This window comes from Oncorhynchus keta, chromosome 37 (genome assembly GCF_023373465.1).
Source record: "Oncorhynchus keta strain PuntledgeMale-10-30-2019 chromosome 37, Oket_V2, whole genome shotgun sequence".
Classification (NCBI taxonomy): domain Eukaryota; kingdom Metazoa; phylum Chordata; class Actinopteri; order Salmoniformes; family Salmonidae; genus Oncorhynchus; species Oncorhynchus keta.
In genome coordinates, this window is record NC_068457.1 from 13,224,905 (window position 1) to 13,252,179 (window position 27,275).

General features: G+C 46.2%; 1 protein-coding gene across 4 annotated transcripts in view; it reads left to right on the forward strand.

Annotated features, from left to right (window-relative positions):
* LOC118370232 (nck-associated protein 5-like) overlaps positions 1-27,275 on the forward strand; it is a 189,520-nt gene that overhangs the window by 62,598 nt on the left and 99,647 nt on the right. For 3 of the 4 annotated variants that reach the window (XM_052499227.1, XM_052499226.1, XM_052499228.1), the window contains exon 3: positions 562-635. In XM_052499227.1, coding sequence (XP_052355187.1) covers positions 562-635 — 74 coding nt within the window. Of the gene's footprint in view, positions 1-561; positions 636-15,382; positions 15,823-27,275 lie in introns of those variants that run through there. The other variant, XM_035755149.2, reaches the window with a different exon arrangement.

Below are 27,275 nucleotides of genomic sequence, written 5' to 3' on the forward strand. Positions count from 1 at the left end.
CTGGAGTTACACTCTTCCCATGTCCCTGAAAACGAACACCCCAAAAAGTATTGACCCTATGAAGGAATCGCACCTTTTTTGAAACACGGTCCAGTTCTGCCTCAGTGTTCCTCTTCACACTTGGAAGAGCAGTGTGTGGAAACAAGGCACCGGCTGGACAAATACACAATATGGTTTTGGTCTGTATTTTCATACTCCATGTAGGCTTCTGTATGGACTGGTGCCTTTTTTTGTGGTTTACCACTGCTGTTGATAAACACAAGATAATCTCCATTGAAATATATATATATATATATATATATATATATATATATATATATATATATATATATATATATATATATATATATATATATATATATATATATATATATATATATTTTTTTTTTTTTCTTTTTTTACTTCAGGACTAGGCTAATCTGGGAAACCGACCCCTGAACTTCATAATAATCGAGGTAGTGTAGGATTGTTGGGCTGTTCTTGATATTACTGATATTTTTCCTCCATGGAATCCATCTTTGGAATCCATCTTTGACTCTAATCTCCATCTGTTGTTTACAGGGGTACATGGATGCCAACAAGTGCATCGAGGAGCTACTCAAACAGCTGGACGAAGAGCGGAGGAATGTCCGAAGGTAAGGGAGGATCCTCGATCTGCACTGTGACAGCTGCTGCTGTTTGCCAATAAATATCAACAGCTGAATGCAATCTATTCTCAATGAGAACCAGCCGAACAATGTTGTTAAGTTTGGGAAGCTGACACAGTGCTTTGTGTGTAGTCTTGGTGAGAAAATGCTATTGTGAAGTGGTGGTGAGGACAAGGTTGCTGAAGGTGGGGAAAGACAAAGGCGTATGTTCAGTCCATTTCAGTTTTGGGGTTGGCTGGGGACATTTCTCATGGAGACAATGGGGATGCGGAGAGGCCAAACTCATGACCTTGGCCCTCAAACCTATCCTTAGACCCTTGACTCTCCATGTCAAAAGAGCTGATTTCCCCCCATCCAGGAACAATTTTCCCCTTGAGCGAGCAGGGAGGCCTGGGAGAGGGGTCTCTGAGTGGACCCAGGGTGGATGGTGGGGGTTAGAGGTTGACCGCTGACCAGGGCCTTTGCTACGGCAGGCCGGCTTTCAATAGAAGGGTAAGGAAGTGGTGTGTAAAAGAATGATTGTCTTGTCCACAGTCTCACTCACACTAATTTAGAAGAGGAGACCCTTCCTCTTTTGACCAGGAAAGGGACCTAATAACAGGTTTAGAGGGGCCTGGTTGTTATTGTGTGGACTGGCCCATGGGAGTTGTTGGGGTCTTCTCACTAGGGGCTGTTTCGAATCCATGAACTTGCTTAGACCTGGAGGGACATTGGGGACAGTGGGGGCAATAGCTAGGGTGGCTGACCCTAAGGTTTTCGTGATCATTGTTTAGTTTTGCTCAGGAGTTTTAATTTGTGTGTTTGTGTAATTATTTCTGCACTGAAAACTGAATGATTTTCTAATTCAATAATGATAATTTAGTCTATTCAACATTTCTTCCAGTAGCTCATATAGATAATCACTTACCTACAAATACTTTCAACTGACTTACGTATAATTACAATATTCAAATTCATGGTAATAAACCTCCTTGGAAGAGACAGCTACGCTGACAGACCTGACAGACCAGATCCTAGGGATTGTGGCGCTTTTCTTCGGATGTTTCTCGATAGTGTTAGTGACAGTGATAAATGACTCCACACATTCTTTTGTTGGGCTGGAGCAGAAACTCAGGACTGATAAAGACAGGCACGCCTCCTTCCCTTTATTACGCTGTGTCTTACGGCTACATTATCGAGAGGACTGGATTTCACTAATTGAGTGCTTGTTATTTCTGTGTCCTACTGACCCAATGCAAACATTTATTTAGACAGTCTATCACATTATAAATGAGTATTAAACAGACGTAGGATATTGTACCTGGTGTCAATACGTGCCATACTGTAAATGCCCTTTGTTTGATATTTTTACTACATTGTTAGGAGCTAGTAAAACAAGCATTTCGCTGCACCCTCTATAACATCTGCTAAACTGTTTATCAGACCGATAAACTTTGATTTGATTTGATGCTCTGTTCCACTTATACTTCCACTTGTACTGTGTTTTCAAAATACCCCTCCATATACCCCTCAAAATACCCCTCCATATACCCCTAAAAATACCCCTCCATATACCCCTAAAAATACTCCTGAAGAGAGGCATAATAAGTCATATCAAACTGTGTATGAATTGCAGGAAATGCGTTTTAAAATGTCAAAAGAAATTCCGGGGGAGGAGCCCCGGACCCCTTTCTACTGTTCGACCACCCCAATATCTACACCACAATTTCGCCATTGCTATGTATTGTAATTGCAGGCTAAAAACAGATCACAAATCAAAAAAATATATGAAAATGTCTGCCAACAAATACAAGAAAGCTCACTCCAAAAACACAGCTTTTGCCAGTGTTCTCATCATATGTAAAACCCATCTGTTCCATAATATAGTCCTCCTTGTATCCACTCCTTTCCACAACACTCTCCATCACACACACACACACGCACGCACGCACGCACGCACGCACGCACGCACGCACGCACACACACACACACACACACACACACACACACACACACACACACACACACACACACACACACACACACACACACACACACACACACACACACACACACACAGCAATACACACAAGGAGCACAACAAAACCACAGTGGGGTACTGTCGCGGCATCACTCATTATTTCATTAACTCCGATGACGTCCATGACAAACACAAACAAAGGCTCCACAGCCCTGTGTCAACATCAGATTGAAAACCTCCAAACAAGACGAGGCATGTCATGATGCATCATGTAAGCTTTCCTTATGGTTGTTACGGTTATATCTGATTCTCTCTGAACCAATCACACATAGGTTGATTGTATGTGGAAATTGTTGGCCGAAAGATGGATTCACAGTAGATGTATTTGGCCAAACAACAATATTAAGTCTATGTTATGTACATCCATCTCTACATGTAAGTAGAGCGGGAATGTGGTGAAAGTGAAGTGAGTGACAGCTCGCTCTCTGTTTAGACAGTGAGCTATTGAATGGGGGCAGGCGTGATTTAGATGAGGACATATGGATGCTGCTTTAGGACACTAAAAAGCATGACTGGCCGGGTGGAAGGTCACGTGCCCTGTCTGAAAAGCTGCTGCGTCGAGGGAACAGAAATATATCATCTTCCTTGGCCTTGGATTAAAACAATGCCGATTAGTTTTTGTTCCTTCTTTCTGCCAATTCCTCCTTTTCCCCTTCATCTCCTCCTTCTTGAACTCTGTCCACGTGTCTGCGTTGGGATTGCTTGTGGTCTTATCTTATGTAATGAAAGTGTTTTTCCATTCCATACTAAGTCTCTATTGACCTTTCCTTTGGGTATCTGTGTCAACATTTTATGTAAAACCCTGTCCGTTGATGAGCCAAGTGGCCAAAGCTGGTCTCACCTGGTCTTACCCTTAGCAGATGGTGTGCGTCTTTGTTTGTCTGTGACCCCTCCACACCTTGGAGGACTCAGGGACTCAGGGTAGCAGGGAGGTGGGGTGGGGAGCAGGGGAGAATGGGTACACTGCTGGAGATCTATGGAGGATCGTCTCTTAGGCTATGAGGACCGGCAAGTCGGGCATCTGCAGCCCTTCCTGAATGGACATTAGCCAGGACATCTGCTAATCAATAAACTATTTATCATCTTTAGAGAGGAATTATCCCTCCAAATTTGAGGGAAGTGGGAGATCTGGCAGTTGGTTTTGATAGATTATCGGTCCATTTTGAAGTATCTTTGTTTGGATGTATTTCTCTTTGGGTGTAAATGTAGTGGAAAGCAACTCTTTTGTCGTTCTCTAACGTTCAGCCATAAATGTATACTGTATTCCCATAGCTGTCCTTCATTTGTCTGTGTGTGTCCTTGCCTGATCAGGACATTGCCACTACTCACCAGTACTGGATTATGCTTAGATGGTGAATTATAGCCACCAGAGCAGTGTGTTCATTTACCAGTTTAGCTTGCAAATGGGATTTCATCCATAGTAAATGGACTTATTTTCCTTCTGAATTCCCTCTAATTTATTTTGGCAATGATCCCTCCCTTCATGAAATTGCAGCGTCTCAGTTGAAGACCCTAATGCAGCATTATGATCATCAAAAACAGTTCATAGTTTAGTATATGATTAAATACATCTTTATCGAGTTCCATTTTGGGCGCAGACTGAGGGACACTTGGAATGAAAGCGAGCCTGTGTGTGTGTGTGTGTGTGTGTGTGTGTGTGTGTGTGTGTGTGTGTGTGTGTGTGTGTGTGTGTGTGTGTGTGTGTGTGTGTGTGTGTGTGTGTGTGTGTGTGTGTGTGTGTGTGTGTGTGTGTGTGCACGTGTGTGCACGTGTGTTCATGTTTATGTTTGTGTGTTTTCATCCACTATTATGACGCCAACGGAGAAGGCTTTTCCTACGCTGATGTTAACGACTTGTGACTGTGGCTGTGCGGCTCACTGATGTTACTACAAGGTCTCGACCTCAAAGATGCCTCTGTGCCTCCACCGCCGCTGTAATCCTGTGTGGAAGTGTGCGGCCCTCTCTCCCTCTCTCCATCTCTCCATCTCTCCCTCGCTCCCTCTCTCCCTCTCTCCCTCTCTCCATCTCTCCATCTCTCCCTCGCTCCCTCTCTCCATCTCTCCCTCTCTCCCTCTCTCCCTCTCTCCATCTCTCCCTCTCTCCATCTCTCCCTCTCTCCCTCTCTCCATCTCTCCCTCTCTCCATCTCTCCCTCTCTCCATCTCTCCCTCTCTCCCTCTCCATCTCTCCCTCTCCCTCTCTCCATCTCTCCCTCTCTCCATCTCTCCATCTCTCCCTCTCTCCATCTCTCCCTCTCTCCATCTCTCCCTCTCTCCCTCTCCCCTCTCTCCATCTCTCCCTCTCTCCATCTCTCCCTCTCTCCATCTCTCCCTCTCTCCATCTCTCCCTCTCTCCATCTCTCCCTCTCTCCATCTCTCCCTCTCTCCATCTCTCCCTCTCTCCCTCTCTCCATCTCTCCCTCTCTCCATCTCTCCATCTCTCCCTCTCTCCATCTCTCCCTCCCTCCATCTCTCCCTCTCTCCCTCTCTCCATCTCTCCATCTCTCCATCTCTCCATTCTCTCCCTCTCTCCCTCTCTCTCCATCTCTCCCTCTCTCCATCTCTCCCTCTCTCCATCTCTCCCTCTCTCCATCTCTCCCTCTCTCCCTCTCTCCCTCTCTCCATCTCTCCCTCTCTCCATCTCTCCATCTCTCCCTCTCTCCCTCTCTCCCCCTCTCTCCATCTCTCCCTCTCTCCCCCTCTCTCCCTCTCTCCCTCTCTCCATCTCTCCCTCTCTCCCTCTCTCCCTCTCTCCCGCTCTCCCGCTCTCCCGCTCTCCCTCTCCAGATGATGAGGATAGTATGCCCTCATCTTGGTATGCCCCCCTCTGTTCTGCAGCCGTCGCACTTGGGTGAAGGCCATGCATTTGACAACTGTAATTGGATAAGTTGACCAGTCTAACACTTTAATTTGATAATGCTAAGCCCCCCACCAGAGACCTAATACGGTCAATTGTGTATTTATGTGCCCTCCTGTGAGTGAGAGACTTAGCCTAATTCATTGATTAGAGGTCAGTTCCCCCACTATAGTTGGAGATAAATTAATCCATTGGTTTTCTATACAAATGTTCTGCAGAGAGATCCACCCCCTCTTTTTCCCTCAGCAAACTCTCATTAAAATAATGTTTATATTTGATGGGATTCGGTTAAATATGTTTATTTTAGTAATCAGCGGTTATGTTACTATCGAGCTCTTACACGTGTGTCCTGATGAAAATAGTGTACTTTGAGCTACGCAAGAGTTCACTCTGAACAGGGAACTGAACAATGCTTGTGGAAACATGCACCATGTGCTTTTAGCCTGTACGTTCCATCTTTTATTAGCATAAAGATAACTTTAGCTTAGTCTAAGCTTAGTCTTAGCTTAGTCTCAGCTTAGCTTACTGCCGAGCTTAGTCTTTAATCAGAGCACCGTGGAGAGCTGTGCTCACTGTTGTGCATCTTGTTGGTCAATACTGGACTGTACTATCTACCAATTGAAGCTTAACTCATATAAATAGACCACATGATGAAATCACTTCGGCCAATTAGTTCAAGCCTGACACTGTTGTTGGCCCATCCATAACACAAGTCAGCCATTACTGCCACAGTGCATTATATGGATCTCCAACCACTAACACCAACCCAGTCTGGTCCTGTGCTGTTTATGTCTGTGGCTACTGTAAGATAGCCTGGTTAATCTAAACGGAGACGCTGCATTCACCAGTGATCACAATTTAACCCCGCATTCTGTCTGGTTTAACCAGGCTTAACTGTAGGCCAAATATAAGAGCCCTGCGGGTCTCCCGTGATTTATCAGTATGGCCAGGCCTGGCTAAAAACATGCATCAGTTTTATGGCGCTTATGAGAGGAAAGAGGTTAATCGAACGGGTTAATGAAGTTTTTTATTGATACGTTCTCAAGGTCGCGTCGCCTTAACTCGCCGTAATATCTCTGTGCCATTGTACAGTGGAGAAGGAAAGCACTTAGGCTAGTGACTGAAATGTTATGCCGGTCCTTTATCCACTCGCCACCCCCACCATTCAGACCACATACTACCACAGAAGCGTCCTTGTTGGGCCATGCGTATCTCTTTATGATATACTCAAGGTCAATCATAAGCTAAGTGGTCATCTACAGTAGCGGCCATTTTGAATTTGAAAGCATCCTGTTACTTAAGATGAGTGTTTGTGTTCAATTCTTACATGACCGAGGTCAATGGTCGGCTATACAAAGAAGGGCTCTGTAAAATCTGTTCTAACCTCAGGGGTCTTTCCTGGTTAAATAGGTTGAATAAATAAACAATATTATACAACATTATAATAAAGGGACTTTTTGTTGTGCTGCTTACAGTACTGTAGGTCTATTGAGTGGAGGTATTAGGACTGTTCTTGTGGAAAATCAGACCCGGTGAGGAAGAGTGGTCACTGTGGCGTTGTGTAATTACTAATGAACACTGCTATTTACCCAACCAACCCGATGGCTTCCACATCATAAATCTCATGATGCCCGCCATGCTAACTATAGCACCACATACACACATCACAGCGCTTGAGTCGCTATGTTGTTGTATTTTGAGAAAAATGGGTGGCATCTACAGTTGTGATGTTTTGAGTCTTTGTTAGTACAATATATTGGGTGAGCGATTATTTCCTGTGATGTTTTGAGTCTTTGTTAGTACAGTATATTGGGTGAGCGATTATTTCCTGTGATGTTTTGAGTGGAGTTCCTTGGCTTTATTATCAAGGTGAGCTAGTAGGCTAAACAAAGTTTTTTGTTCTTTTGTACGTATTCACCAAAGCATGCAGTTGTTTTGACTAACACGGTCGCTTTTAACCGTTTGGAACATCTTTGTATTGAGATGTGTGGCGAGATAGAGGATGTGCAGGTTTGGCGCAGTATGATTCTGGAAGTCACAGTGGCTGCATCTGTGCTGTTCACCTCCAGCCAAATACCAGACTGAATCAGTCAACATGTATTGGGTTTGGGTGCTGTTAATGAATTTAACCTTGCTGTATGATTTCAGTACGGACTGTATTACAGTATTTATTGCTTTATAACATTGTATATGCTGTAGGTTTTGTGGTCCTTTTTAGCTCATGTGGTAGAGCATGGTGCTTATGATGCCAGGGTAGTGAGTTCGATTACTGGGACCACCTATACTTAAAATATATGCACACATGACTGTAAGTCGCTTTGGATAAAAGTGTCTGCTAAATGGCATATATTATTAAATTTGATTATATATATATTATTTTGTGTCAGCATAGTAATCATTGGTTAACCTACTGGTCACAGATCAGTTTGTGCTGTCTGGTCAATTTGGCATGCCAATGACCATAGGAATTGGCTATACAGGACTGATCTGGGACCAGGCAAATCATTGTCCTGTTTAGAGAAGTAAAAATATGGTGTTTAATCCAAACGTACATCCCCCGCATGTCATGCTCCCCCCTAGCCATAGCCCTTGCATAGCCCTGGCTAGCCATAGCCATTGCATAGCCCTGGCTAGCCATAGCCCTTGCATAGCCCTGGCTAGCCATAGCCCTTGCATAGCCCTGGCTAGCCATAGCCCTTGCATAGCCCTGGCTAGCCATAGCCATTGCATAGCCCTGGCTAGCCATAGCCCTTGCATAGCCCTGGCTAGCCATAGCCCTTGCATAGCCCTGGCTAGCCATAGCCCTTGCATAGCCCTGGCTAGCCATAGCCATTGCATTACACAGAAGTGTAACGACTCATGGTGTAATCATAACAACATACAGGAACTCAAGTCACCCAATCTAGAATTCCTTACAGTCAAGTGCCGGCCATTTCACCTGCCAAGAGAATTCTCGTCAGTTATAGTCACACCTGTGTACATTCCCCCTCAAGCAGACACCAAGACGGCCATCGAGGAACTTCACTGGAGGATATGCAAACTGGAAACCATATATCCTGAAGCTGTGTTTATTGTAGCTGGGGATTTTAACCTAGAAAATTTGAGAACAAGTCTACCTAAATTCTTCCAGCATATTGATTGCGCAACGTGCATGAGCAATACCCTCGACCACTGCTACTCTAACTTCTGCATGCATACAAAGCCCTACCACGCCCTCCGTTCGGCAAATCCGACCACGACACCATCTTGCTCCTTCCGTCTTATAGGCAGAAACTCAAACAGGGTATACCAGTGACAAGAACCATTCATCGCTGGTCCAACCAATCGTAAGCCACGCTTCAAGATTGTTTTGATCACGAGGACTGAAATATGTTCCGGTCAGCCTCAGAGAACAACATCGACCTTTACGCTGACACGGTGAGTACGTTTATAAAGAAGTGCATTGGAGATGTTGTACGCCCTGTGACTATTAAAACCTACCCTAACCAGATGGCGGCATTCGTGCAAAACTGAAAGCGCGATCCACTGCATTTAACCATGGAAAGGTGTCTGGGAATATGTCTGAATATAAACAGTGTAGCTATTCCCCCTGCGAGGCAATAAAACAAGCGAAATGCCAGTACAGGGACAAGGTGGAGTCGCAATTCAATGGCTCAGACATGAGATGTATGTGGCAGTGTCTACAGGAAATCACGGACTACAAAAATAAATCCAACCTCGTCACTGACACCGATGTTTCGCTTCCAGTTTCGCTTTCACACCTTCTTTGCCAGCTTTGAGGATAATACAGTGCCACCATTGTGGCCTGCTAACAAGGACTGCACCCCTGCATTCCTTATTCTCCGTGGCTGACATTTACATTTAAACGTGTTAACACTCGCAAGGCTGCTGGCCCAGACGACATCCCTAGCAGGGTCCTCAGAGCATGCGCAGTCCAGCTGGCTGGTGCGTTTACGGATATATTAAATCGCTCCCTATCCCAGTCTGTTGTCCCAACTTGATTCAAAATAGCTACCATTATTCCTCTACCCACGAATGCAAAGATAACTGAACTAAATGACTAAATGACTACTTCTGTCATCATGAAGTGCTTTGAGAGACTAGTCAAGGATCATATCACCTCCACCTTACCGGCCACCCTAGACCAACTTCAGTTTGCATACCGGCCCCACAGGTCCACAGACGACACAATCGGCATCACACTGCACACTGCCCTATCCCATCTGGACAAAAGGAATACCTATGTGAGAATGCTGTTCATTGACTACAGCTCAGCATTCAACACCATAGTACCCTCCAAGTTCATCATCAAGCTGGAGGTCCTGGGTCTCAACCCCGCCCTGTGCAATTGGGTCCTGGACTGTCTGACGGGCTGTCCCCAGGTGGTGAAGGTAGGAAACAACATATCAACTTCACTGACCCTAACACTGGGCCCCACAAGGGTTTGTGTTCAGCCCCCTCCTGTACTCCCTGTTCACCCACGTCTGTGTGGCCATGCACACCTTCAACAAAATCATCAACTTTGCAGACGACACAACAGTAGTGGGCTTGATTACCAACAACGACAAGACGGCCTACAGGGAGGAGGTGAGGGTACTCCGAGTGTGGTGTCAGGAAAACAACCTCTCACTCAATGTTAACAAAACAAAGGAGATGATTTTTGACTTCAGGAAACAGCAGAGGGAGCACCCCCCTATCCACATTGAAGGGACAGCAGTGGAGAAGGTGGAAAGTTTTAAGTTCCTCTGCGTACACATCACAGACAAACTGAAATGGTCCACTCACACAGACAGTGTTGTGAAGAAGGCGCAACAGAGCCTCTTCAACCTCAGCAGGCTGAAGAAATTTGGTTTGTCACCCAAAACCCTGACAAACTTTTACAGATCCACAATCGAGAGCATCCTTTTGGGCTGTATCACAGCCTGATACGGCAACTGCACTGCCCTCAACCGCAAGGCTCTCCAGAGGGTAGTGAAGTCTGCACAACGCATCACCGGGGGCAAACTACCTGCCCTCCATGACACCTACAGCACCCGATGTTACAGGAAGGCCAAAAAGATAATCACGGACATCAACCACCCGAACCACTGCCTGTTCACATCGCTACCATCCAGAAGGCGAGTTCAGTACAGGTGCATTCAAAGCAGGGACCGAGAGACTAAAAAACAGCTTCTCTCTCAAGGCCATCAGACTGCTAAACAGCAGTCACTAACTCAGAGAGGCTGCTGCCTATATTGAGACCCAATCACTGGCCACTTTAATAAATGGATCACTCTTCACTTTATACAATGCACTCCAAATAATGCCACTTTTATAATGTTTACATATCTTACATTATTCATATCACATATATATATATATATACTGTATTTTATACCACCTACAGCACCTTGCCTATGCAGCTCGGCCATCGCTCATCCATATACGTACAAGTACATATTCTCATTCACCCCTTTAGATTTGTGTGTATTCGGTAGTTGTTGGGAATTGTTAGATTACTTGTTAGATATTACCTCACTGTCGGAACTAGAAGCACAAGCATTTCGCTACACTATTAACATCTGCTAACGATGTGTATGTGACAAATACAATTTGATTTGATTTGAAGTGTCATTGTACCAAGGACTCTTCTGTAACGGGGCGTTTTGTTTCAGAACCGTGACGCTTGGTCTGAACAATAACACGCATTGCTTACGTTACGGTTTTGGGAGCATAAGGACCTTTCATATTGGCGATAAATCACTTGATACACAGCTTTATGGGGTTAACTTCTTAAGGCTGACGCAGAATACAGTCTCCATGCAGGAACAGCACTCAGCGGAATTTCAGAGCGCCACCTATAGTTTTTGATAAAACTCAAACTTTCATTAAACTTTCATTAAAATACACATTCAAGGTAGTGAATTAAAGCTACACTCGTTGTGAATCTATCCACCAAGTCAGATTTGTAAAATGCTTTTCGGCGAAAGCATGAGAAGCTATTATCTGATAGCATGTACCCCCAAAATACTGCAACGTCACCTAACATGACAGATTTTGCGGAAGCCGGCGCTACCCAAAACGCAGAAATAAAATATAAAACATTCATTACCTTTGACGAGCTTCTTTCTTGGCACTCCTAGATGTCCCATAAACATTTATTTGGGTCTTTTTTTCGATTAAATCGGTCCATATATATCCTTGATATCGATCTATGAAGACTGTTTAATCAAGGAAAAAACTGAGTTTGATAACGCAACGTCATTGATGATCAACGTCGATGATAAACTTTCACAAAACACTTCGAAATACTTTTGTAATGCAACTTTAGGTATTAGTAAACGTTAATAATCTATCAAAATGATCACGGGGCGATGTACATTCTATAGCTCCACGTCTTGAAATCATGTCCGGATATTTCTAAACCAAAACATCCTGTCGGAGACCGGAAGAAATCGTCTGCCTTGTTTCGGTTTGACCAAGAAACAAATCCGAGACAAATGACAAGACTGTTGACATCGTGTGGAAGCTGTAAGTATTGCAACCTCGGCCCCATTTAATGTGGGTCACTTTTAACAATTGGTTGAAGTGGCGCATGGATATATTTTCCCATTTTCAGTGATCAGATTTTCCTGCACTTTTCGATGAAACGCACGTTCTGTTATAGTCACAGCCGTGATTTAACCAGTTTTAGAAACGTCTGAGTGTTTTCTATCCACACATACTAATCATATGCATATACTATATTCCTGGCATGAGTAGCAGGGCGCTGAAATGTTGCACGATTTTTAACAAAAAGCTGCGAAATTTCGCAGCCTCCCTAATTAAGATTACATCTTGGGCTACATACCCCCATTCCCTTCAGTAGCACAGTCAGGCTAGGAAGGGTGTCGCAGACAAACCTGCACCCGCAGCATATCACGCCAACCCATTCCCTTGCTTAATGGAACATGACAGAGGCACATTATCACAGATCGCACTCATCGTGTGACACATTCAATCTGGCCCCCAACAAAATGTTAAACGGCTGTTCCAGTTTGCGGCTGGTGGGGCCGATCCAAAGTGGACGAATACAGCTCAAATGATTTGCATAGTCTGACTGCTGTCTCGGGCGGTGGTTTAGAGCCCTGGAACCCCGAGCGGGATAGCCCGTGTGTGGTTTGGGTAAATAAACGCCCATGTCACACTATGGCATTCCCACCGCTCGTCTCAACATGCAAACAGCCCAAGGGGGTAGTCTGTTGACAACTAAAAATATGCTATAAACACTTCTGAGGTAGCTTCAAAAGGGTATTTAGACTTTAGCGTACCTCATTTGGTGTTCAGACATTCAGACATGTATAGAAATGCTTGGACGTTGTGTATGTATGAGCCAATAAGATGTGGTAAAAAGTGTTTGAGGCCCTGAAGATTAAGGGGGTGAAGGCATTTACAGACACACACACACACACACACACACACCATTGCATTTTATCCCATGATTATCTCCCCCTGATTAGCGAGTTTCTGGGGAGAACACATACCTTGACGGCGACGGCGGCAGGAATTGGTCACGTAACTCGCTCAACTAAGTGACACACGTCATCAACCTCCTCTGCTCTCCCCCTTAATAAACCCACCCCCCACACCGCCCCTTATTAACCCTGTCTCCCCCTCCCCTTCTTCTCCCAGCAGTACCACCATCCACCCCCCACCCCCCACCTTTCAGTGGAATGCTAGCCCGTTGGTGATGGTTAACAGGGGGATGGTTATAGTAGTGGTGGTGGTGGTGGTGGTGGTGGTGGTGGTAGTGGAACCAGTCAGGTTGTGTGTGTGGGGTATGTTGGCACCCATGTGTTTCTAAACAGTGGAATCTGTCACTGACACCACTGGCAGTGGAGTAAGCAGGGCCTCCTAATGAGTTGAGAAGATCGCTCACACACACACACACACACACACACACACACACACACACACACACACACACACACACACACACACACACACACACACACACACACACACACACACACACACACACACACACACACACACACACACACACACACACACACACACACACACACAAGCATGCGCACACACACACGTACACACACACACACACACACACACACACACACACACACACACACACACACACACACACACACACACACACACACACACACACACACACACACACACACACACACACACACACACACACACACACACACACACACACACACACACACACACACACACACACACACACACACACACACACACACACACACACACACACACACACACTAACTCACCCCCGGACATGTTGTAACTCTTCTAATACAATGTCCATGTGGTGGAAGTCCAAACAAACAGAGCTTCCTGTTTCGGGGGTTCGGACTCTGCTATGAATGACTTGGCTTGGTCTGCTGGTTTCTGTCTGACTACAGACAAGCTGTGTTTCTGTGTGTCCATTTTGGATCCCGTTGTAGACTTGGCCATCGCTCAACGTTGGGGGGCATGCAGTTTATTGAATTAAAGTGGGGCGACTCCTCAATATTTCTTGATTATGTATCCGTTCCTGTTGACTTCTGAGTCCATTTATCTTTTTTTTATCCAAACAGGACAATGGGACCAAATTGATGACCACCTGCTCTAGAAATCAAATTAGACCCTCACCACATATTCATATTGTGTGTGTGTGTGTGTGTGTGTGTGTGTGTGTGTGTGACACATCTGCAACTTATGATAAATGCAATAAAGCTTGATGCATGACACTTCGGTCATATTCAGTATAATTAGCCGTCGTCAATCTTCCCTGTTATTATGATGAATAGGTTTCTCACTGTCAATTTTATGGGACACAACGATCCAGTAATGAAAATGTGTAGCCTTGACACGCCAAGATTTTACAATCACTACACAAACTTTCCAGCTGATGTTGCGTCATCTAACCGGTTCAAATGTTGGCTTTCAGATCCTGCGTGTTCTCACTGCAATGTGCGCGTTTCTAGTTTTTTACCCCCATCTAATTAACTCTTAACTTTCTATGACCCAAAATGCGGTGGTATGTGCATGTTTATTTTTCACCCAACTACAACTTTCACTTGTCATACATTTAGCTAGGAGGCATCCGATTCTGTCCCCTTTGGTTGTGGTGCTACTAATTGTTCATGTGTTTAGCGTAATTGTTCATTTAGCGACATTAGCAACTAGTGAATGTTGGGCAGAGGGACCATGATTGGCTAGGCTGAGAGTAGCTCTTCCTTTCTCTTCCTCTTTATTTTAACAAGGACTGCTTTCGCCAGCCAGGACCCTTTCAATTTCCCTTTCACCCATCCAGTGTCTGCCCCCTTTTCACAGTGGAGGGGGGAGACAATGGAGAGGGGTCCCCTCCCCCTTCCTCTCCACTTCTCCCCCATTTCTCCCCCCTCTACCCTCGTAGGCGTCCTGATCGAGAGGCTCGGGGCTTTGGTTTGTCACGGCCATTCAGCTGAGACTGATTGTGATTGCGGCAGATGGGCTGGAGTTTGTCCCAAGCAACCAGGCCTCCCTCTCTCTCTCTCTCTTTCTCTCTCTCTCTCTCTCTGAAAAGAGCTCAGTCAGAAACATCTCAAGCCGAACTCCACTCACGTCCCTGTACCCCCCCGCCACCCTCACTGCTGTCACCTACCCCTTCCCCATCTCTCCTCACCCCACTTCATCTCCCTTCATCTCCCCAGAGGAAAGTGGCACCTTCAGAGCCAGCAGCCATCTCACCCCTCCCTACACCCCCCCACCCCCCAACACATGCTAAACGTCCTGTAGCTTGAGCAGGAGAGAAGCGCTGAGGCACAGAAAGAGGAGGGACCTCGAGAGTGAGACAGAGAGAGAAAGAGAGAGAGAGACTGTGTGAGAGCGGCAGAGTATGTAACGCGAGTGCGAGCGAGAGAGGGAGAGAGACAGAGGAGAAAGTGAGAAACGGCGTTGAGAGGCAGCAGTGTGCATGTTGCCACAGGGAGAGAGAGGGAGAGAGAACGAGAGAGGCCGAGTGATAGAAACACACACAGTGTGTGAGAGTGAGGACAGGCAGAGATTGTGTGTAGAGCAAGTCGGAGAGAGAGAAAGAGGGAGTGCAATAGAAAGAGAGAGGCTCAGAGAGAGAGAGAGTGAGAGAGAGAGGGCGATCGCTGTTCTGCTCAGTTGTCACACCGAGCAGAGGGCTGCATTGTGGATGTAAACTTTATCGTGGGTGGGATCAGTGGCTTGCAGCAGCAGCTGTGCGGTGCAGCGTGCAGCAGGATTACCATGTGAGTCAGCTGAAGACCGAACACCAGGATGCAGCACCTCAGGCATGGTAAGGAGAACACCTAGACGCTCATAACACCGCCACTCTTTTCCTTTTAAGACAGGAGATGTCCCTTTAAGGGTGGAGATGTCCCTTTAAGAGTGGCGATGTCCCTTTAAGACAGGAGATGTCCCTTTAAGACATGGGAATTCAGCAGTATTTTTTCTCCGATTTTGTGGACTGGGGGCATCACGCTTCTGTATCAGGTGCGTAGGCTTCTACGCGACCAGGTTATTATGTTGGGCTTAAAGGCTGTTGTGTTTTCTTCCTGTTGTCATTTCATGTTGCCGTGAATTTCAGCCAGATGTGTCCTTTAAGTCGCAAGGAGCCGCAAAGTTAAATGCAGTGTACTTGCACCCTTGCTGCGTACGTGTCGTTGATTGTAGCGTTGTCATATTAGACCGGTTGTGCCTCTTTAAATCAGGGTCAGCTTGCTGTGAGCTGTGTTTGTCCAACTGGTCCCGATGAGCGTGTAGCCTAACGTTAGCTACATTTCTTATTTCAGGAATGAGGCTACTTACAGGAGATGATCCTGATTTGCAGGATCCCTTTATTAGCCAGTGCAGGGAAAAGGAAAGCAATTGTGTGCCCTGTTGCTAGTGGCAATGGCACGGGGGCCGGCCCTGTAAGGAGGCTTTAATTCTGATTGATTGATAACGGAGGGAATATGTGCCCAATCGTTCATGGAGAGGTACAACAAGCTAGTCTGGGAGGTGTGTGTGTGTGTTGGAATGTATTTTGTCCCCTCTTAGCCATATTAAAGATTAGTATGTTTCCCCCAGCAGTGAGTCTAATCCTGCCATAGAAACAGCAGTAGGGGGGTATGGATTGTGCTCCCTTGCTGGGACTGTGTGTGTGTACATCATTACTGCTTTGGCTTGGGTGCCCCTGGCTCTCCCCCAGTGTGTGTGTGTGTGTGTGTGTGTGTGTGTGTGTGTGTGTGTGTGTGTGTGTGTGTGTGTGTGTGTGTGTGTGTGTGTGTGTGTGTGTGTGTGTGTGTGTGTGTGTGTGTGTGTGTGTGTGTGTATGGATGGATGTGGGGCTCCCGTAGACCACTACCCCTATTCCTCCATGACTGGTGAGGGGAGAGCTAGCTAGCTACATGTGCCAGCCCCACAGCAGTCACCGTATACGGGATGACTGTACTGCATGCACGCCCTTATCAACAGAAGCCTTAGCTGTCACTCAAACACCACTGACTTGAGCGACGGCTCCTATTTCTGTCTCGGTGATTACCGAAGTAAACGACGAGGCGACAGAAACACATCAACATGACAACACAGGACCTGAGGAGATGACAACATGTTTGTTGGTTTATTTTCTCCTGTCAAACTGTGTTGTTCTGTCTCAAACAAACACACTTGCGTTGCGGTTAGACTATGTAATAGCATTGCTGTTTTACTCTGTTATTCTTTCACAACATATTTTTTTAATCACAAGGGAGGCTATGATTGCCAATAATGATTCACTATAATGCTATATGGTTCAGGGTAAGTTGCCCCCAAGGCAGTGATACTTTACAGACAGCCTGGGCCAGCTTCTGGCCAAGTGTTCACACTGGGCAGATGCGTTGCTGGTGCTGTACAGTTTGAGGCCAGCGTCCTGTGAAACATACCTGGGGATTAGTTTAAGAGGATTGCGAAGTGGAAGATGTGATTTGATGGAATTAAAGCGTCATGCTGCATGTGTCCCCGCGATGGATGAATGAGAACATTTTCTGAGTGACATTATCTTTTTTCCTCCCATTCTACTCCCGCACAGAGTTTGATGTAAACATACGTCATTAACTGTACTTTGTGATCTACGGTGTATGGAGCCAGTTTTTAAGTGTGTTGTTGTGTGAGAAATGTATTGTGGAGTCACTGGATTGGTTGTGTAAATGTCCTATTTGTTATAATCCCACTAAGAGTATACTTTCAGATGAAACCATATGAATGTTGAAAGTTGATCTTTTAGTGGAAGTACTGTAAATGTTGTCATGGTATGGTGGCACAACATATTATCCACTCACAATGTCCTGCCAACCACTTTGCATGTAATCCAAATGTCTACATGGACAGTCAGATTGTTGACAGACAAGCCACTGCCAGTAAGCATACGGGGATCACAACCGGTTACTGCCATCCCCTCATCAAATATGATGATTTTAGTCCTCTCTTTCTCTCTCTTCTCACTATCTTCTCTCTCTCTCCCTCTCTCTCCCTCTCTTCCTTCTCTCTCTCTCTCTTCTCTCTCTTCCCTCTCTCTCTCCCTCTCTCTCTCTCTCTCTGTCCCTCTCTCTCCCTCTTTTCCCTCTCTCTCCCTCTCGTCCCTCTCTCTCCCTCTCTTCCCTCTCTCCACCTCTTCCCTCTCTCTCTCTTTCCCTCTCTCTCCCTCTCTTCCCTCTCTCTCCCTCTCTTCCCTCTCTCTCCCTCTCTTCCCTCTCTCCCTCCCCCCTCTCTCTCTCTCTCTCGCTCTCTCTCTTTCCCTTTTTCCCTCTCTTCCCCCTCTCTCTCTCTCTCTCTCTCTCTCTCTCTCTCTCTCTCTCTCTCTCTCTCTCTCTCTCTCTCTCTCTCCCTCTCTGTCCCTCTATTCCCTCTCTCTCTCTCTTCCCTCTCTCTCCCTCTCTTCCCTCTCTCTCTCTTTCCCTCTCTCTCCCTCTCTTCCCCCTCTCTCCCTCTCTTCCCTCTCTCTCCCTCTCTCTCCCTCTCCTCTCCCTCACTCTCCCTCTCCTCCCCCTCTCTTCCCTCTCCTCCACCTCTCTCCCCTCCTTCCCCTCTTCCATTCATCGACCCAGCTAGCCTATTGGGTTCAGGTCAAAATGAATTACTGAGGAATGTTCTCCTGTTCAATGGCCAGCCCCAGTGTGTCCCAGCATGGGAGCATTTCCACCTCATTTGCAGCCAGGCTCATTTCATTTGGGAAGAGGACCCAATTCCCCAGAGGCCAGTCTATCTCCCGCTCTGTGCTGTCCAGCACTGGGGTTGGACACACTCGCACACATGCAAACACACACATAAATGAGCATGAACAAGACTACACACACACACACGCACACACACACACACACACACACACACACACACACACACACACACACACACACACACACACACACACACACACACACACACACACACACACACACACACACACACACACACACACACACACACACACACAGTAGGGAGACCCAGAGGCGCCCATAAAGCAGTAATGATGTGTGAGGCCTGAGTGTGAGGCCTGAGTGTGAGGCCTGAGTGTGAGGCCTGAGTGTGAGACCTGAGTGTGTGGCCTGAGTGTGAGACCTGAGTGTGAGACCTGAGTGTGAGACCTGAGTGTGAGACCTGAGTGTGAGGCCTGAGTGTGTGGCCTGAGTGTGTGGCCTGAGTGTGTGGCCTGAGTGTGAGACCTGAGTGTGAGACCTGAGTGTGAGACCTGAGTGTGTGACCTGAGTGTGAGACCTGAGTGTGAGGCCTGAGTGTGAGACCTGAGTGTGAGACCTGAGTGTGAGACCTGAGTGTGAGACCTGAGTGTGAGACCTGAGTGTGAGACCTGAGTGTGAGACCTGAGTGTGAGACCTGAGTGTGAGACCTGAGTGTGAGACCTGAGTGTGAGACCTGAGTGTGAGACCTGAGTGTGAGACCTGAGTGTGAGACCTGAGTGTGAGGCCTGAGTGTGTGGCCTGAGTGTGAGGCCTGAGTGTGAGGCCTGAGTGTGAGGCCTGAGTGTGAGGCCTGAGTGCGAGGCCTGAGTGCGAGGCCTGAGTGCGAGGCCTGAGTGCGTGGCCTGAGTGTGAGACCTGAGTGTGAGACCTGAGTGTGAGACCTGAGTGTGAGGCCTGAGTTCCTCTCCCCTCTCTAAACTCTGGCTCTGTTTAGACAGTCTGTACTGCTGCTGACGACCACTCACATCAATTAGGAGCAGCAGTGAATGCATTCCTCCCATCGTCCCGCTACACATTTATCTTGCTAAGAACAGCACGTGGGAAACTCTAAAAACAGCAGAGGTCTTTGGAGGGCTCCCCGACATGGGACAAGCCAGTATGAGCCTGTTTCGGTCTGAGTCTGTCTAAGTTTCCCTGTTGAAAATGGGGCAAGGCAAATGCCTTGTCTCTGATGGATATCTCAGTCATTTTGAGATTAGCAAGATTTCAGCTTGGCAGCTGTGTAGGCTATATGAATGCATTTGTTCTATAGTTGCAGCGACTCTGCTTGTTTTCGATTGCCAACATAGTTTCAAATGTGAAAGACATATTTCAAATGTGAAAGACTGTTAAATCCTTGTCATGTTGTGGCTGACGGCCTTCTGAATCTAGTGTCCCACTCAAAAGCAACATTAAAAGTTAATACCCCAACACCATTTATAGGCAATAAAAGGGTTTTATGTGGTAACTGTCAATGTATGGTGTTGGTGGAATCTGATTACTCCTTTGCCTTTAGAGACAAAGTACAATATTACCCTGTTAAATTATGCCATTAAAACGCCACATTCCTGTGGTTTAAAATAGCTGGGTTCGCTCTGCGGGAGTTCTCCAAGGTGAAAATGTTAGCAGGACATTATTCCAGTCGCTAACTGCTGAATTGCAAAGTTTGCCAATCAGGTTTGGCCATCAAAATAAAGCCCTGGATTATATTTCTCATCAGAGTCCTTATGCAATGACAGATTCTTGGAACACAGGCTTGTAGAACTCTAGTTGTTGTGCCTCTTTAAATATAACCTTAATCTTTAATTGTGTTGGCATCTATCCCTTTGATACATGTGTCCACTAAGGATTAAGTTTAAGAGATAAAACTGGTGGACATAAAAGTTATTTGGAAACACCCCAGATTGGATTTAGTTTTAAGACTTTAAGACTCGTTTTAAGCAGTAGGCTTTCAGCAGTAACTGGGTCATAACTTTCACATGCAAACTATTTGTGAGAAGATTGATGTGTCTGCCGTCATTTGAGAGTTTTTCTTTTGCCATCAAAGCTTCATACTTTATCCCACAGAAATGTGATGAGAAAAAGCTACAATGTGAACGGTATACAGTTGCAGCCTCACAGTCCAACCAAGGTGCGTGGATGGAGAAAACGACAGGATGTGCGACATTTTGAAGAAAATCCTTTCTTTATTGTTAAAACCTGGAAACATAAGCCTCCATCATGATTCTTAACCAAGGACAGGTGTCAAACCATTCTAGTAACATCTCGATTGACCTTCTCACACGTTTTAAAGCCATTTTCGGAAACAAAACCATTTATGACGTTTGTTGGGAATGAACTGGAGCGTCTTTATCAAGCCTCTCAGTTGGAGTGCTGATGTAGGATCCGGTTCCCCCTGTCAATGTCATCTTTTTCATTGTGACATAAAATGCGTAGCTGATCCTAAATCAGCACTTTGAGTCACATGGCTTCAGATTGAGGTTAACCCGAGCCTGGGGAATGTCAACAAACTTCATCTCCCCTCTATCCCAATCGTAAATCACAGGATAATTGTGGGAGAAACAAGCAGAACTCATCCACTTGCCGTTTCTTTACTTTTTATATGGCTCTGTGGGGTCAGACTTGGATTGTCTGCTGGTACCTGGTGCTCTCTTACATAGATGTAGGTGTGTGTGTGTGTGTCCACATCGGTATGTGTGTCCGTGTGTGAAATAGCTAACACGTTGTAATGGCCTCGCCAGGGAGACCGGGGACACTTGAGAGAACGAGAGCCCGTGTTGACCCGTACCTTTGTGTCTATTCTAGAGGACTGACTTGTTTGTCTGCTGCTGTAAAAGAGGACAGTGTTTGCGCTGCCTCTGAAACGATGGTCGACGGCTTCCCATTCACAATGAGTAAAAAGGGACCAGGGGTGGCCTTTAAAACTAGCCCGGATGTGTCAGCAGTAAACAGCCATAATGGGGTATGGTGTGTGTGTGTGTGTGTGTGTGTGTGTGTGTGTGTGTGTGTGTGTGTGTGTGTGTGTGTGTGTGTGTGTGTGTGTGTGTGTGTGTGTGTGTGTGTGTGTGTGTGTGTGTGTGTGTGTGTGTGTGTGTGTGTGTGTGTGTGTGTGTGAGCGTGTACGTGTGTGTGTGCGCATGCTTGTATGTGTGTGTATGTGTGTGTGTACGAGTGTGTGTGTGTGTGCGCATGCGTGTGTGTGTGTGTGTGTGTGTGTGTGTGTGTGTGTGTGTGTGTGTGTGTGTGTGTGTGTGTGTGTGTGTGTGTGTGTGTGTGTGTGTGTGTGTGTGTGTGTGCGTGTGCGTGAGGCTTAAGAGTGAGTCCCCCCATATTGAGAGGCAGTCAGTGCATTTGAAGGGCCTGCTGCAGAGCGCATGAAAAGCTTGTGTGGTTTGATATAGATGGTGAAAGTGCCGTATAGTGTGTATGTTTGTGTGCATGCATGCATACGTGTGTGTATGTACACACAGTCACGTGCACATTCGTACACGTTTGCGTCTGGTCCAACACTGAACACCTGCAGTGGTTTGTGATGATTCACAATCTCCATTCACCGAGCCGACTGTCTGTGAACATTCTGTCTGTGAACATTCTGTCTGTGAACATTCTGTCTGTGAACATTCTGTCTGTGAACTGTCTTGTGATGGCGGGGCATCGAAGGCCATTTCAGAGTACATCTGTTCCGTCGGAGTGTTTCGTTCTGTCTGAGGTGGAATGCATCTGACTGTGGCTGATGTGGTTTAGAAACAATTGAGGTCAGCCGTGACATGCACAATGAGAAAACGTTTAGAGAACTGGGGGGGGTGGATCCTTGCTCGCTAGGAACGTTCTAAACCATGTCAGACACAAGGCATCAGAGCTAAATTCGCCATAGCTGTCATTGGACGGAGGATTCGTGGTTTGTGTGACTGTTACTGATCGTTGACGAGTAATATGAGCTAAAGATCCTTGGGTTTTCTTAATTGTGTGGAAATAAATGTGTGATAAATGTGTTGTAATTTCAGAAGATAAGGCAATTGGCAAAGCATATAATATGTGAGCACCATTCCGTTTGAACTTTTCCTACTGTAAAATATGTCTCTGCCTCTGAAAAGGTTCATGGTTCGTTCACTGGCTGTTCTCTATCAAGGCTTTCGTAATTTATAAAGTGTTATAATGTCTTAAAAGATGGAGCCATTCTTATCCAAAACAACGCTTTTGTGTTCTTTGTGTGTTTCCAAAGAAACCTCATCATGTTTCATGTCTTCCATTATTGACACATGCGGTTGTGGTAACACTCATTGGCCCACTGACCTCCTCATTTCATGGGTGTGTGTGAGGTGATAACATATGGCTCCAGCCTCCCGATGCTCTCCTGTGTAGCCCAGGTCTGGACAGGGTACCAGAGGTCAGAAACCCTCAGATGTGGGTGGTAGGTGTAGAAGCCTCCCTCTGCATCTCAGTGCTAAGGGGGAAAGTTTTCTAGTGACATAGCTGTAACTGCATAACATACATGTGTGTAGATGCACGTGCATACACACGCATGCACGCACGCACACGGACACACGCGCACGCGCACACGCACGCGCACGCGCACACGCACACGCACGAGCACACGCACACACACACACACACACACACACACACACACACACACACACACACACACACACACACACACACACACACACGCACACACACACGCACACACGCATACACACACACAAAGGGGCATTAGCCATTATTGCTTTCTAATGGATGCTACAACTTAATAAGCGCCTGAACAAACTCATTGGCCTGACGCTCCCTGGAGGGAGATATGGCATTGGAATCACAGAGAGGGTTGCATAACCGTGGGATAGACGGATTAAGGAAATGGCCAAAAAGAGAGCCAACCGGCAAGGTCTTTCCAAACACACACGGACGCATGTTTAGTCACACGTGTGCACACACACACACACACCAGATTTGTTAATCTGCAGAGTTAAAACTCAGCGTGGAGCTCGCAAGCGCAAATACATAAATGCATGGGGACTCATCATCATCCAAACATTTATGCTTCCCTTCCACTTCACTCTGTGTACATTTGCGGTTTACTCAGATTGAGATAATGTCATGGTTTAGATGTTCCGTTTGCTTATGTAAGCCTTGTATTAACACTATCGGAGGGCTTTTTTATTCAGGCATCCTTTTCCCAGAGTGGTGTGTTTAGAGTATAGACTGTGAGAGCTGATGTTGCTGAAGAAGATTTTTCATTATTATGTAGTGGATGGTGAGGTCGATTTCCTGTTTTAGCCAAATTCTTCCCAGGCATGACTATTTGTAGCATACAGTGGGGCAAAAAAGTATTTAGTCAGCCACCAATTGTGCAAGTTCTCCCACTTAAAAAGATGAGAGAGGCCTGTAATGTTCGTCATAGGTACACTTCAACTATGACAGACAAAATGAGGGAATAAAATCCAGAAAATCACATTGTAGGATTTTTTATGAATTTATTTGCAAATTATGGTGGAAAATAAGTATTTGGTCACCTACAACAAGCAAACTGCCTTGCTCCATGGCACATTGACAGGTTTCCACCTTGTCTGCTCAGGTATTTGAACCTTATGGTTACTGGCCCAGTGCTCTAAACGCTAGGCTACCTGCCACAGTATGTCATTTCCTCATTGCCACAACGCTACTGCATATGTAACAATGGTTTTAAGAGAGGTAGGTTTGGCTTGCCAGTGTATGAATGTATAGTTTGGTATACAGAGTAACCCTAAGCATTATGAGTAAGGATAACTTTTTTCCTCATCAGGCCAACTTAGACTTGACAAAATAGACTTAAACCAGACAACCTCACACAAGGGACAATGGTTGACAATGGAACAATCATAAGGATGAAAGAAAAAACGCAACAAAACGAGCTGCCTCCCACAATGCAGTTCAAAGCGTGTCTGGGGGGCGAACGTGTCAGCTCAGGTTGGCAAATAACATCTCCCGGAGAATGATTGATCCTCCCGCCCCTCGCCAGATCATGTCTTTGCAGGCGCGTATGCTCCGACGCCGCGCTCCTTTGTCTCCGCGTGACGACGAAAACAATCTGGAGATGGGGAAGATTGGTTAGCCTGGAGAATGTGGGAGAATGTATGGGGAAACCGGGCTGATTTGATCTGTGTTCATACACACCCCTTTCCTCGCCTCGCCTTGGCACATTCTAGGCTGTCATATGAAACCTAAAGGAAGATGATGTTGTTGTGATGGTGCACGAATAACAACATCCCAATGAGGAAAAGACCAATGCAGTATTGTGTGGGTGGGTGGACAACTGACAGCTGATCCTGGGTCAGAACTAGATGTTCAGAAACATATGGACCCTGATTAATAAGGTTTCAGTATAGTTCTCATCCCATATGCTGCAGTAACCAATCAAATGTAGTTTTTTGGCATAACGTTCATACTGTCAGTACATATTGCCAAAAGTACCCCTAGCCCTATAGGGCGAGCGATGAGATGGCATGTGGGATATGAGATGGTTGGGGGGCCCTCCCTTGCCCCAGCCCTGCCCGTGGTGTCAGCCTGGGGGCAGAGCTTGGCCCTCTCTGGTCCTTGGCCCGTTGCCCTTCGCAGCAGCAGCTTGTGCGAGGCGTGGGAAGCAGTGGGGCGTCCGCGGGGGGGCGGTTGGGTGGTTGGGCCTGCTTCACTGAAGCGTGGAGCTAGTCAGCCTGCGTTCCTGCTCTCCACTGGCCCAACTGCTCGTGGTGGATATATTGTGGGCAGACTGTGGGCACAGACTGAGCACTGGTGCGGGCAGTGCCAGGTGATTCCAGGTCACTGGGAACTGCTGGAGGCCAGCGAGGTGCCAACCCCGATCTGTCTGCCCGTCGCTGCCGTTGGAATGCACTCGCTCCCGAAGCCCCCTAAACGTGTTCAAAGAGCAGGGGGAAATCAGGGATGAAGGGAGGAGGGTTTGGATGCAGCTGGGGTTTCAATTAAATATGGAGATGAAAAGGTTCACAAACACATGGTCAACTGTGGACAGCTAGCAGTCTGAGCATACAGCATGCCTCCTTTCCGCCTGTGTTCGATCAAACATGGGATCAGAGTATTGGAAAACACATCTCGGCCATGTTCCAATTCCGTAGTACTATACCATTTCATTAGAACACATGCCCAATACATTCTAGTAAGTGGTACTGCATGCTTGTGCGACATATTGGAACACAGCCTTATTTATTTATAACCATCATCACAGCTCAAGGAGAATGAGTTCTGATATCTGGAATGTTTGTCATTATAGCGGACTCTCATTCTGTGTCTCTTTTGAGAGGTAGGTTTACACAGCTGGTCATGGACAGGCTAGCCTAGCCGTTCCCAGAGAAACAGATCAGCAGAATGGGCTAACTTGGTGGTGGTTGGAATGCAGATGCCACATGATGTCGGGATCAAATATGCCTAATGGGTTGTCTATTACTCCGGCGGTCTTTTTCCACCCCTTACTTACATGATCCTATTCAAATACCACCCCTCCACATTCTCAGGGCTGAACTTGGAGTCAAATGTTGCCATGTTGAGGTACTGTTTTGACTGCCTGTTAAAAATGTACCAATTACTGTAATTATGTTTACCACAGAATGTAAAAATGGCTTTATTTTGGGCAATGATTTTCTCAACGGGCGCAGTTAGCTTAAGTTTCCTGCCCCCTGTAGCATGTCTGTGAATAAGTGGCCTGAAACTTAACCCCTTACATGTCTAGCTCGCAGACCTAACAAAGGCTTGCTTAATAAACAACAGGTGTAGATTACCAGGCAAATGCTTACTTCCCTACAATGCGGAGAGAGAAAAGATATGAGTGATAAAAAGATAACAACACAAAGGAATAAATACACAATGAGTAACGATAACTTGGCTATATACATGGGGTACCAGTACCGAGTCCATGTGCAGGGGTACAAGGTCATTGAGGTAGATATGTATATGGGTAGGGGTAAGGTTACTAGGCAACAGGAGAGATAATAAACAGTAGCAGCAGGGTATGTGATGAGTTGCCAGTTCGGAAAACAGTGTAGACCGTGGTGACGAGTTACAGAAGTTCAGGAGTTTCTCACAAGGTGACACAGCACACACACACACACACACACACACAGTAACTGGAATGGTTACTAATAGGACTGCGCAGCTGGAGTGTGAGTGTGTTGCCATGTTTTTCAGGTGTTGCGTGTAGGATCACATGGGCACAGCTTTCTCACAGCTCAGGCATGATACTGTGTGTGTGTGTGTGTGTGTGTGTGTGTGTGTGTGTGTGTGTGTGTGTGTGTGTGTGTGTGTGTGTGTGTGTGTGTGTGTGTGTGTGTGTGTGTGTGTGTGTGTGTGTGTGTGTGCACGTTTGTTTGCTTGTGTGTGTGTTTTAATAGGGCAGGTCAACTTACACTCAGATTCACTGCATCAACTTCACGTCGGATTCACCGCATCACTGTTTATCAATCGGTGCCAAGACTTTGCGCAATTGAATTTGTCTCTCTTTCCCTTTCCTCACACACTGCAGTTGAATGACAAACAAACGAGAACTTTCTCATTTTGCGCTGGAGAGTATTGT